At 45.6% G+C, this 13,688-nt stretch overlaps 1 protein-coding gene across 1 annotated transcript in view; it reads left to right on the top strand.

The window, feature by feature from the left end:
• CACNA1B (calcium voltage-gated channel subunit alpha1 B) overlaps window positions 1-13,688 on the top strand; it is a 292,665-nt gene that overhangs the window by 126,695 nt on the left and 152,282 nt on the right. The window contains exons 8-11 of the mRNA XM_063144790.1: window positions 43-158; window positions 7,350-7,406; window positions 8,347-8,421; window positions 11,727-11,816. Of these exons, the coding sequence (XP_063000860.1) occupies window positions 43-158; window positions 7,350-7,406; window positions 8,347-8,421; window positions 11,727-11,816 (338 nt within the window). The remainder of the gene's footprint in view (window positions 1-42; window positions 159-7,349; window positions 7,407-8,346; window positions 8,422-11,726; window positions 11,817-13,688) is intronic.

Here is a 13,688-nt window from a genome sequence, read left to right as displayed (position 1 = left end):
GGATAGAGCAAAAGTCACATAGTTTTGTTTCCTTCTCCGCAGTGAGTTTGCCAAAGAACGAGAGAGAGTTGAAAACCGGCGCGCCTTCCTAAAACTCCGGAGACAGCAGCAGATAGAAAGGGAGCTCAATGGCTACTTGGAATGGATCTTTAAGGCAGGTAAGAAGGAGAGAGTTTCTGATCTTGGGATGGGAGGGGGGAATTGATGAAACCCAAATCCCCATTCAAGCTGTCAGTCCTTTCCTTACAAGGTCCCTGAACTGCACTTAAAAAAAGGAAAAAAAGAGGCTCGTAAATTTGTGTGCTTGTTTAGAACTCAATTGGGACCAAGGTTCTCTCTCCTGCTACAGGTGTTAAATTAGCAAGTTATTTTCATCTCCTGCTGCTATGAATGATCTCTTGGTGCTTTTCTTGCATACATTTGAGCTTACGTCTGTGGGTGTAAGTTCACTAATTGATTGATGGATAGTTTATTTATATTAGGGTGACCCTATGGAAAGGAGGGCAGGGCTCCTGTATCTTTAACAGTTGTCTAGAGAGGGGAATTTCAGCAGGTGTTACACACTGAGGCTAAAAGATGATGATGATGATGATGATGATGATGATATTAACAACAACAACAACAACACATAGCTTGTCTTGGAAAGTCAGACCAAAGTTCAGTGTTGACAAGAGTGCACTCTTCGATTTCTCCTAGTATCTCTGGATGCTGCTGTATTAAATTTGTTTACATTGGTTGAAAATCGTTTCCACTGTTTTTAAGGTTACGAGTCTGGGTGGTTATTCATAGAGTCTCTGTTGTCAGATTGTACCGTTTTTATGGCGTTTTATGAAATGTTGATATGTTTTTATTACTTCAGTGATTCACATTCAAGGATTTGACTCCTTTGATTCAGCTTGTGAGGGCACGGCTGTAAAAGGTGGCCTAGAAATCTCTTAAATAAATAAATAAATAAATAAACAAACAAACAAACAATGCATTCTATCTGAGAAAAAAAAAAGCCCTAAAGATTATATGTAGCACAAATATAGACGGGCTATTTTGAGATGTTTTAATAAATGTGCCAGAGCTTTCATGGGTTACAGCCCACTTCATCAGAAAGTATAAGTGGAACTCGAGGCCTCGACTTAGAAAAGGCAGTTGAATGGGTAGACCTGCAGCAACCGTTCCATTCCCTTAAACGACAGTGCGACAACACCGACCTCACGCAGAAGGCCGTGCCTAACACACCCTTCTCAAGGCAAGCGCCACCTCTTGAAAAGTCTGAGGAAAGGGTAAAAACAACCCAACCTCTCCCCTATATGTGAGGGAACAAGGTAAAGGGTTTAGGAAAAATAGGTTCTATTGTTGAGGTAGTGAACTGTGGGTGTATTGTTAGATGTTTTTACACTGTGTAATATCATAGAATCATAGAATGGTAGAGTTGGAAGGGGCCTACAAGGCCATCAAGTCCAACCCCCTGCTCAATGCAGGAATCCACCCTAAAGCATCCCTGACAGATGCTTGTCCAGCTGCCTCTTGAATGCTTCTAGTGTGGGAGAGCCCACAACCTTCCTAGGTAACTGATAGCCGGTAATAAATCCGAGCTGACGTGTGGTTTGTGGTAACAGAACACAAAGTATATTGAAATTGAACAGATCTTTGGTATTTCTATTTAGATCAAACCTGCTTATTTTTAAATTTAAAACAACCATCCCAAGTCCATTAAAGTCCTATCTCTTCTCACTCCTCACACACCAAGCACTCTCATGAGGCACAAGCCAGACTAAAACTCCCAGACTAAAACCAAACCTCCAACTAACACAATCTCCTCAGCCAACCTATTTATACTCCTCCTTCCCCCTCTCTCACAGCATCACCAGCCACACCCACTCAGTCAAACATACCGCACTCGCTAGACATACAAATCCAGACATACCTAAGGGACCAAAAGGTGGGTATTGCCACAGACAGCAACTAACCACAAAATATGCCATGTCGTTACATTATGTGTAGAAACCATAGTTGCTATTGAGCCCCTGATCAGCACAATCAAATTACCTTGTCTCTTGTTCTGTTCACATTCTAAGTGAACCCCTCATTTCCATTTCTTTAGAATTGTCGTCCTGAAGGCCATGATGGTACATTGAGGGGAGGCTGAAGTGTTCATTGACAGGCTTACGGATGCCCTTATGCTTAATGTCTGATTTGTGCCCGTGTAATCTTTGGTTTGGCCAATGTAAGGGGCTTTGGGCCACTTGATGCAGGAGATGAAATGTGCAACAATGGGCAGGTTTGCTTGCCCTGCATGCAGCGGATAATAGCCCTGTGGGGACCATGTACATTGTCACTGGTGTTTCTTAACGGCATGGTTGGCATTTGGGTTTATTGAAAGGACTGGTACCTTGCTGTGAGTCCAGTGAAGAGTAGGGTTTGGAGAGCTCTACACCGGCCTGATGTTCGAGCAAGCCCTGCTCACGCCGCTCCAGGAGCCAGGCCATGCGCGCGAGCCTCACAAGCCCTGCTCACGCCACTCCAAGAGCCAGGCCACACGCAAGAGCCTCACAAGCCCTGCTCACGCCGCTCCAGGAGCCGGGCCATGCGCGCGAGCCTCACAAGCCCTGCTCACGCCACTCCAGGAGCCAGGCCATGCGTGCAAGCCTCACAAGCCCTGCTCACGCCGCTCCAGGAGCCAGGCCACACGCGCAAGCCACGCAAGCCTCACAAGCCTTGCTCACGCCGCTCCAAGAGCCAGGCCATGCGCGTGAGCCTCACAAGCCCTGCTCACGCTGCTCCAGGAGCCAGGCCACGTGCGCGAGCCTCACAAGCCCTGCTCATGCCGCTCAAGGAGCCAGGCCACATGCGCGAGCCTCACAAGCCCTCACCAAAGTATGCTTTCAAGGGTCTCCAGAAAGCGTGCAATTCCCCTGGCCACAGAGGAATTGCGCACTTTCTGGAGGCCCCAGAAAGTGCACTTAGCTGTCCCCCCGCCCATACCAATCCAGGGCCTAAGAGATCCTCTTAATGCAACCCTTACGTTAAGAGGCCCTTTAAGGCCCCAACTGGCACAGCGGGTTTCTGTGTCTTTAGGGATTGCATGGCAAGCAAAAACCCAACAAGCTAAGCTTTCTCTTGCATCGAGGTACAGTGATGGTGAAGCTCCAATATTCGAAGCAGTAAAGCCTATGTGCACCAGTTGCTGGGGAACATGGGTGGGAGGGTGCTGTTGCACCATGTCCTGCCTTCTTGGTCCCTGGCCGATGGCTGGTTGGCCACTGTGTGAACAGAGTGCTGGGCTAGATTGACCCTTGGTCTGATCCAGCAGGGCACTTCCTATGTTCTTATGTTCTTTGCCTGTTGAATTTTTAGAATGCTACAAGGTAGGCCATGGCTTAATCTACACCAAGCAGGATATAGCGCTATGAAAGCGGTATATAAAAGGCAGGAGCCACACCAAGCAGGATATAGCAGTATGAAAGCGGTATATGGCATGTGTCAAGGGGCCCCAACAGTTGTCAGTGCACTTCAATACCGCTATAAAGCTGTCGTGTGGCTCCTGCCTTTTATATACCGCTTTCATACCGCTCTCGTAGTGCAATATCCTGCTTGGTGTAGATTTGGCCCATGTTTCAACTGACACGGGCAAGGTTTATGGTGTCAGGCGCTGGGGTTGTGAATTTCATTACGGACCCTGCTATCTTCCCTTCCATCATTCAAGCTTCTCATTTTGCTCCATGAATCACTTCGAGATATTTTAAATTATTACTAATATTGGTAGCCGGCCTATTGCTATAAATGAAAAGGGTACAGGGCAGAGGCTAGGCATAATAACTGTTGAGATTTAATTAGCCATCGGTTTCTACTATGTGTCAAATCATTTACACACCTTGAGGACTGTCTCTGCTGCTGCCGACGCCTCATTAAATTCTTCTTTTTCCGGGATCCGGCTGATCGAAAACCAGCATGTCATGTTTTTGATTGTTCCTTGTACAAATTGATTGTGGAACTCTAAGAATGCTAGAGAGGCCCTTAACCTATTTAGTTTTAGGCAGCCTATTACAGCTGCCCTCCCCCTATTTTGCATGGCTTGGGAATGATGTTAAACACATTAGCTCTGCTCTTGGTTTTCCGAAAACTGTTTTACAATGTGTGATGTTTTAATGTTGTTGTTGTTGTTGTTGTTGTTTTTAAAGTACATTGTAAGTCACCTTTGGTCTTGCTGTCTGGTCTGTTAGCACAATGCCTCTCTAGAAGAGCCCGGTGGTCTGCCCCCCCTTCTCATCCAGTCAAGCCCCCCCCCACCAAAAAAAATCCAACTGAACCCACATACTTCTGTTTAATTTAGTTTTGATTTGCTGCTTTTCTGTTGAGTCAATCAAAGCAACTTGCATTAATAAGTTAAGGTACTGCGATTTCGGTAGTGTTTTATACTGTCATTCCTTTTTGAGTATGTTTTTGGTATTGTGATTTACAAAAAAGAAAGGGGATACGTGTGATCTGCCTCCAGCATTGTGAAGAAAACAAGGCATAGTATACAATAGATAAAAATGATTGAGCATCCTTTTGAGGAAAGAGCAGCCTTTCCAAAGTGAAGAGTATGTAAAGAATAAAGCAATGAATCTAGAACAAGACATTCTTTTCTATTATTATTATCATTATTATTTGCATTTTTATACCGCCCGATAGCCGTAGCTCTCTGGGTGGTTCACAAAAGCTAAAACCATTCAAAGTACAAAATGAACAGTATAAAAACATGATATAAAATACACATTAAAAACTGATTAAAATGTACCATTCATGATTAAAACATGTTTAAAACATCTTTTTTAAAAAATACAAAATCCAGATTAGGGGTAACACCTTTATTAGGCATCAGGCAAAATGTTACAAAAAGCAGGATGAGTGGAGGGAACAAGATAAAATGGTGAGGAGGAGGATTATGTATGCCGCCTTGGGTTCCTTTGGAGGAAAAAAGGCGGGATAGAAATACAACAACAACAATAATACCAATAATAATAACAGCAGGAAAAAAAGGCTGAAGAGGATGAAGTCATGAAGTTTGCATGGGCAAAGGATTAAGAGAGAACAGCCCAATTAAGCCGTAGCTTTAACCACAATGGTTAAACCAGAAAGTCTTCAAATTCCCCCCAAATCATGCATTTTCATGCTTTTATCAATGGAAGAGGGGAAAAAAAACATTTTTCTCCCTCTCTCAAAATACTAGAACCCAATGGGGTCATCCCATGAAGCTGATTGGTGGGAGATTCAGGACAAATAAAAGGAAGTCCTCCTTCACACAGCGCAGAGTTAAATTATGGAACTCACTACCACAAGATGTAGTGATGGCCACCCATTTGGGTGGCTTTAAAAGGGGGTTGGATAAATTCCTGGAGGAGGAGAAGGCTATCAAGGGCTAGTAGCCTTCATGGTTGTGTGCTATCTCCATTACCCGAGGCAGTAAGCTTGTGTGCACCAGTTGCTGGGGAACATGGGTGGGAGGGTGCTGTTACACTGTGTCCTACTTGTAGGTTTATGGTTGACAGCTGGTTGGCCACATGCTGGACTAGATCGACCCTTGGACTGATCCAGCAGGGCTCTTCTTGTGTTCTTATGTGCATTTAGGTACTTTCCTGTCTGGAAAATGAGACAACATGCATGCAAACAAGAATGATGCAAAACAAGCATCAGGGTGGTGAAAAGCTGAATATGAGCCAACAGTGCGATGTGGCTGCCAGAAAGGCCAATGCTATTTTGGGCTGCATTAATAGAAGTATAGCTTCCAAATCACGTGAGGTCCTGGTTCCTCTCTATTCGGCCCTGTATGGCCTCATCTAGAGTATTGCGTCCAGTTCTGGGCTCCACAATTCAAGAAGGACGCAGACAAGCTGGAGCGTGTTCAGAGGAGGGCAACCAGGATGATCAGGGGTCTGGAAACAAAGCCCTATGAAGAGACATGGAAAGAACTGGGCACGTTTAGCCTGGAGAAGAGAAGATTGAGGGGAGACATGATAGCACTCTTCAAATCCTTAAAAGGTTGTCACACAGAGGAGGGCCAGGATCTCTTCTCGATCCTCCCAGAGTGCAGGACACGGAATAACGGGCTCAAGTTAAAGGAAGCCAGATTCCGGCTGGACATCAGGAAAAGCTTCCTGACTGTTAGAGCAGTACGACAATGGAATCTGTTACCTAGGGAGGTGGTGGGCTCTCCCACACTAGAGGCATTCAAGAGGCAGCTGGACACCCATCTGTCAGGGATGCTTTAGGGTTGATTCCTGCATTAAGCAGGGGGTTGGACTCGATGGCCTTGTAGGCCCCTTCCAACTCTGCTATTCTGTGATTCTATGAAGAGAGACTCAGTGAGCTCCAACATCACTTGTTTGCCCATCCCTATGTATAGGTGCAGGTGGCTCTTCAGATAATGTGGTCCCAAGCCATTTATTTATTCATTTATTGAATTTCTATATTGCCCAATAGAGGAAGCTCTCTGGGCAGTTCACGAAAATTATCAGCTTTAAAGTCCATAACACACAACTTGAATAGGGCCTGGAAACCAACAGACAGCCAATGTAAGCTATTCAGAACAGGAACAATGTCCTGCTATGGCTGGGTAAGTCTCTATGCTAGGCAAATATAGGGACAAATCCGATCGGTGAGTCTTTTATGGAGGCAAATGGTCAAGCACAAAGATTTCAGTCCATTATGGGATCAGGTTAAGGCTGAAGTGGATGAGATACAAACAAAGGTGAAAGCACACTTATTACCAGGCAAGGAAGTGATTTCCAGTAAGAGAGGACTGAGGGACACAGCCAAGGTTAAAACATAGATAAGCAGTCAGATGCAAGACACAGTCCAAGAAGAAGAGTCAAGCAGGAGAACCGAAATCTGAAGCCATCGGCCCTGAAGGACCGGGACCACCTTGGGCAGTGCCAGGGTCTTCTGAGGAACCCTCTTCACTGGGAACGTCTAGCTCTGGAGGTTCAAGCTCTTCCTCTGAAGAAATGCCCCAGGGGAGTCACGATCAATAATATCCGAATGCTTTGCTCCCACAGGCTTTCCATTCTGTACCTGTTGCTCAAACTGCCAACTGTGCCCATGGTGCCCCCAAAAGGTTGCCTACCTCTGATCTACCCCGATGTTGCTTACTCTCTTCCAGCCGCTCTCCAGGCTTTTGAATAAAGGCTCTGTCCCATCAACTTTGGAGAAGTTGGAGATTGAACCTTCCGCACACGAAACATGTGCTCAGACTAGTGAGCTACTGTGGTTCCTCTCTAGCCAAATGTTTTATGGTGCTTTGGCTTTCCGATGCCCTGTTTTATGGCTGAGAATGTGCTTGTATCAGAGACTGAGTTCTGTTCTTTCCATGTTTTCAGAGGAGGTGATGTTAGCCGAGGAAGACAAGAATGCTGAAGAGAAATCCCCCCTGGATGGTAGGTTCTTTTTATTCTGCATTTCTGTTCTTCTTCTTTTATCCAGCTGTGTTTCATACGCTGTGTGTGTCTTGGTGACTTTTAATGTAACAGCGAGGGTGGACATTCTTTCTTGAATGAGTTGGGAACCCCCTCCTATCTCGAGATGAATTTTCCAAGAGTCATCTTGCATGCACTGGTGTTCCCCGCTGCACATCCCTGAACCATGACCAATTAGATGCATGTGCCAGGGAGATGCACTCACATGGGCTGTCCTGTCCCATGCATTCAGGCATCAAGGAATAAGTATTGGCCCATCACACTTAATGCATTGGCTATAGGGACCTCTGGTACAGCTGCAAGAAAGATGATTGTTACCTATCATGTGAAGTGGCACTGAGATTTGTAGAAGTCAGGTTGGTGATTTTGTACAGAGTTGTTGTTGTGTGGTACAAGGATCTACTCTACGTTCTTGTGTGTGCAGGGCACTTCACCGGCATTTGCTTAGCCTGGCAAGGTCTGAAGGAATTTGTGTTTTTTTTTTTCTGCGTTAAGACTACCAAGCAGAGCAGGTGTCTGAATAAGTGTTCCTAAATGGCTTCTATCAATGACCCCTCCACTTTTAAGCAGTAAGACGTAACAGGGTGTGGTGATCCTACACAACGCCAGACAGGCATATTTTACTCTCACCATTTCCTAGGACAGAGGAGCGCAAAGCTTTCCGATGTAGCAAGATGCATGAGTTCCTTTGGTCTACCGAGATGCAGAGGGTCCTGTTCCACTGATACTCTTGATGTCAAGCTCATAAGGCGTCCCAATTACTGGAAGTGCAGTAAAAAAAAAAAGGACACTTCCCTCTTCCTTTTCTGACCATCTTTCATCCTTTCGTGTCCTCCTCCTCTCCCTGACCCCTTCCCCTTCCTCTGTTGTTGTTTCTCTCTCTCCTCCCGTTCACTGTCAGGGAGGGCCGCTTCTGAAGGCCCAATCCTGCGAGGCACAGCAACGGTGGAGCTTAGCAGCGGCGGCAGCTATAACAGTGAGTGGACGGCAACTTGTCAGGGTTTTAGAGGGCACCCTTGGCAGCTTTCACCCCCTTCCTGCAGCACCACAGGGCCATTCTTTCCTAGTAACAACATGGTGGCTGGTTGAGCGTCCAAAGGTGGGCCAAGGTTACACCGTGAGTTGGCATACCTGCCTCCAAGGAAGGCCAGAGGCCAGCAGGGCCTAAAGAGTAGGGTGTTTCCAGTCCTGGTGAGGATGAGTACACAGAGATCTGGAGGGAGCAGGTCAGGCAAGGGTCTGGATCAGACAGCCGAAGCAGGGGTGTTGCAGGCAGGGACAGCAGCCACTCTCCTGACTAGGAACGGGCTTAAGAAGCAAGAGCAATTGGAGCGAGGTCTTTCAGGACCCTGGACAGGTCTCAGGGAAGAGACAGGAGTGTATGCTAAGTTAGCCCTTATATCAAGGATGGGGGATGTGTGGCTCTCCAGCTGTTGATCCGTCACCCACTGCGTCACTCACCATTGGCGATGTTGGCTAAGGATGATGCAAGTTGTAGGCCTCCAACATCTGGAGGGCCACATGCTCGCCACGCCTACCTTATGTAGCTCCTCACTCTGAGTACTTCCCCCAGGTCCTGCCCTCTTGCTGAAGTGGAGTCCCTTAAAAGGGTGGAGCCGTTCACTCCATTATTTCTTGCTGGGCAGGACACCTGCAGTGAGGAACAGGTTGGCACATGAGGCCCTGGGTGTGGGTGGGTGGCGTGTGGGTGAAGACGCTGGTTCCTCAATGGGGGTCTAGCTCAGGGGCTGCAGTTCTTGGGGGGGTCCTAGTTCAAGGGTGTCATAGGTCTCAGATGGCCTCTGGTTACCAGATTTGGATCCATTTGGGGGCTGCTGGTGCTTGTGTGGAATCCAGGGAAACTCAATTCAATGAATGGCTATTTCAGGTGAACGGAAGCTAGATATGGTGATGGATCCTCCGGTGGGACACACCCATTGGGACTGGGCTGTTAGAGAACGGCATTGGAATCAAAGTCTTTGCATGCAATCCCAGCTTGCAAAGAGCGTGGAAGGAGGCACGAAACCCCCACCCCCAAACAGAAGTACCGTGTTGGATAACCCACCCACCCCCAAACACCCAGTGTAGAACAGACCTGGCCGGGGTTTGCTGTTGAAACGGAACAGGCAGTTATCGTGAGGTTTTGGTCTTAGCAGGACGTTTTACAGTGCATGGCCCAGGAACCATGGTGAGGCTTTTCTTAGATCAAACGCTTTGACTGAAGCTGTTGCTCAAAGTAAACCGTGTATAATCACCACACCATGTCGTGTCTTAGTGCTGGAATCATTATTATTTTGCCTTTCCTTTGCTTGGCTGGTTTTTGGTGGTGGGGACATTAAATTCAAAGCAACGACAAACTTCCTTTTTCTTTTTCTTTTAAACGGCCCAGCCATTTTCTTAACGTTGCAAAGAATTCAGCCTCCAAGGCAGGAGGTGCCTGGGATTTGAAAATGGGCCATTGGCCGTCTTCTCTCCGGCTTTGTCACCAGCTGGTTCTGAGAGCCGCGTCCGCTACTCTTGACTTCCCCGCAAGGTGTAATTATTGTAAATTATTGTAAAATGCGACAAATGAAGTCTTCTTCTTGCCTCTGGTGGTGGGAATGGAGCAAGACAACTTAGTCAGAACCTTCCCAATATTTTCCACAGTCATGTAAAGTGTCAGTTGCTAGATCGTGGGTGCGAGACGGACCAGCGTATATTATGATCTGAAGGATCCCAGTGCAGAGAGAGAGAGAGAGAGAGAGAGAATTGGACTGGAGGAAAGAAGATTGAGACAGAAGGTGGGGTGGAGAGAGAGAGAAAGAGTGAGTGAAAGAGAAAGAGAAAGGAAGAAAGACAAGGGAGAGAAAGAGAAAGAAAGAGAGTGGATGAGAAGGGGGAGAGAGAATGTACCTCCCCCCGCACACCCCCGAGGATTCTGCAGGGAATATTTACAGGCTTCCTTACAGACATGTCATCCCTTTGGCTCAGAAAGGTCCCCCAACTTCTCATGCTGAACCAGACCTTTGGACCATCAAACCCGCAGGGTTGCAGAACGGAGCCTTTCCCAGGAGATGCCTGGCTGGGATGAAACCAGGGACCTCATGCATGCAAAGTATGCATTCTGCTGCAGCAGTAGGGTGAGGTTAGAGGACAGCTCTGTTATATATTTTCTTTACAAAAAAAATCTCACTCGTCTATGCCACCACCCTTGCCTATAAAACAAGTCCTTTCCTTCTATTATCCCCTAACGGACATTAATGATCCTGTTTCATGGCACAGTTAAAAAAAAAAATGACGAAGTGCACATGCCTACTTTTATTTTGTGTTAATACTGAGCTCGTAGGAGGTTGAAGAGTATCCAAATCTGACATTTTCTTTTTTCTAATATTCCCTAACGGAGAGCCATTAGATCCCCAATAAGTTGAGCTACAATAAATATAGTTTCTTTCCTCATCTATTCCACTGTTTTTCATGTTTCCTTAATTATTCTGCTTCCCCCTCAAAAAGAATTGTAATAGGATAGTAAAACAGTGTTATCTGCCCCTCCCATTTTTTAAAAAATTAATCAGAATTCAAGCTTTTTGAGTTCATTAGAACTAGGGGTGGACGTGTTTGTGTGTGTGTGTGTATCTCCAGCCATTCAGTGTTCTGAGCACTTGTTGTCTTGATCCAGCTGCCACATTTATTTCCCACAATGCCACGTCAGTAGCATTGCCCTGGGGCATTGTGGGAGATTAGCACTGTGGCTACCTGGCACTACTTCGTGTGAGGGCTTGCTGTGGCCAGGCCACCCCAAGAGGACTCACCGTAGGCCACTTTGCTTAGGAACGTTCACATCCGGGTCATGGGTAGAACTTAGCCAGACCGTCCAAATTGGCCATCAAATGTGTGCGTGTGTTGTGCTCTGCACCCGGAATTTGGTGGCACCACAGCGGGAGCAAACTTCTCCTGCTTCTCCTTGTATCTGCATAGGAAAAAGCAGCATGAGACGCATCCACAAGGCTACTCATTCTTTCCAACCTCATTCTGCTTTCAACCAAAGATGTCCACAGAGGGACAAAAGGGCTGAAACTAGCTGAAAGGCTAAATTAATAACGACCCTTCTCATAAGAGCTTGGGAGAGAAGCTGTCAACTGCTTGATTTGTACTAGTTTAGGGTTTTGTGGCTGTTCTGGAACTGGCCTTCAGGTGGAGAGGCCACGGGAGTCTCCAAGCGTATGCAAGTTGAGAGGGTTTATCTGCTTCCGAATGCTAACAGTCCCATTTGGTCTTTCTTCCCCCGTCCCCCTTTGTACCCAGTGCTGAAACGAGCCACAATAAGGAAGAGCAAGAATGACCTAATCCATGCTGAAGAGGGTGAGGACCACTTCACAGACGTTTGCTCAGTTGGTAAGTCAGAGGGCTGATGGCCCAAACTGTTTCCCCATAGATGGTCTCCTGAAGCAACATAGCTGGGCAGCCCAATGCAAGGCCTTCTAAATCTCCATCTCATCACTGCTGGATGGACCGCCAGTTAACGTTGCAAGATGGCACTGTGGCGTTACACCCCACAAGTTAGTTCCCTAATGTATGTCTGGAATTGGTAAGTCCGTGGTGCTTAGAATGTTGTCCTGAGTGGGTTGAGTTAGAATGTCTGAGGAGGGGGGAGGAGGATATATAAGGGAAGGACTGAGGGGATTGAGGGGGACTTTGAGGTACTCTTAGAGTCTTTAGCCTTTAGTGCTTTAGCTCTCTGTGTGTAGAGTACTTGGGTTCTGGAGAGTTTGAGGTTCAGTGTAGAGAGTGGTGTCTTTTGAGAGTGGGGTGTAGAGATAGACAGTTTGTGTATAATAAACAATACTGATAATAAAGTTCAAGAGTGATTATGTGAGAGAAAGGAAAGCACGTATGTGAATGAATGAAAGGATTGGATGAAAGGTTTCAAAAAGTGTTTAAATGTTTTATTTTGAAACAAAGCTTGTGAACTTTTAAAATAAATTTTAATCATTTTGTTCTGGAGAGTTTGAGGATCAGTGTATAGAGGGGTGTCTTTTGAGTGTGGTGTGCACATAGTCAGCTGATGTATATTAAACAGTACTGATAATAAAGAAAGCTGAAGAGCGATTGTGTGAGAGAAAGGAAAGCGTGTATGTGAAGAGAGAAAGGATTGGATGAGAGGTTTTTAAAAGGTTTTGAAAAGTTTAATTTTGAAACACAAGTTTATGAACCTTAATACATTTTTATTCAGTTTGTTTTAACTACCACAAAAATCCTATGTGTTTCTTTGGCATTTATCATCTGCAGTTACATACATTTAACACCCGTTCTGACATTCATTCACCATCAGCACCTATAATTTACAACCGGCCTGTCCGCGGACACTCCCTGCTCAAGCTAAGCACCACCACTTTATGAGCTTGAGGCGAGGGACAACCACCTTTCTACAAACTATGTGGAGAAAGGGGTTAAACAGGAATAATTTCAGGAATAAAATAATGCACTGTGAATTACAGGTGCTGATGGTGAATGAATGTCAGAACGGGTGTTATATGGATATAACTGCAGATGATAAATGCCAAGGAGACACGTGGGATTTTGGTGGTAGTAAAACAAACTGAATAAAAATTTATTTCAATGTTCACAAACTTTGTTTCATAATAAAAGTTTTCAGACCCTTGTTAAAACCTCTCATCCAATCCTTTCTCTCTTCTCATACACGCTTTCCTTTCTCTCACACCTTCACTCTTGAATTTTCTTTATTATCAGGATTGTTTTTTAATATACACTAACTGACTATCTGCACACTACAGTGAATGTTCACTGTTTTTAACTTTTGTAAACCGCCCAGAGAGGTTTGGCTATGGGGCGGTATATAAATTTAATAAATAAATAAATTTAATAAAATAAATAAAGTTCTTCCAAGTTAAGCATATGCTTAAACGTTTCCCATTGCCATGAAAAGTGTTTCACTGTGGTTGGGTCATGCCCTCCCTAGTAGACTTTTCTCCAGACCCTGAGGTCAAGATCCGATTAGAAATTCCCACACCGGCATGGCATGAAACATCGGCAGCCCTGCTTGACGTTTACCTGATAGAGTTTTAATACCGGCTGTTTTTCAGATGTGATTATGAGGCTCATAGAAAACGTACTGCATAATTACAAGTTGGTATGCAAACGTGCTGACCGGCAGAGTAAAGGCCTCTTGCTGGCTGTTAACCAAGCAAGTTGCTTTATAATTCTCTTAACGTTGTTTGCAAGAACTCATAATCACATTTTAAAGTG

Source organism: Elgaria multicarinata, chromosome 19, assembly GCF_023053635.1.
Source record: "Elgaria multicarinata webbii isolate HBS135686 ecotype San Diego chromosome 19, rElgMul1.1.pri, whole genome shotgun sequence".
Classification (NCBI taxonomy): Eukaryota; Metazoa; Chordata; class Lepidosauria; order Squamata; family Anguidae; genus Elgaria; species Elgaria multicarinata.
The sequence above is the reverse complement of the archived record's forward strand: the minus strand, read 5'-3'. Positions and strand labels throughout refer to the sequence as shown.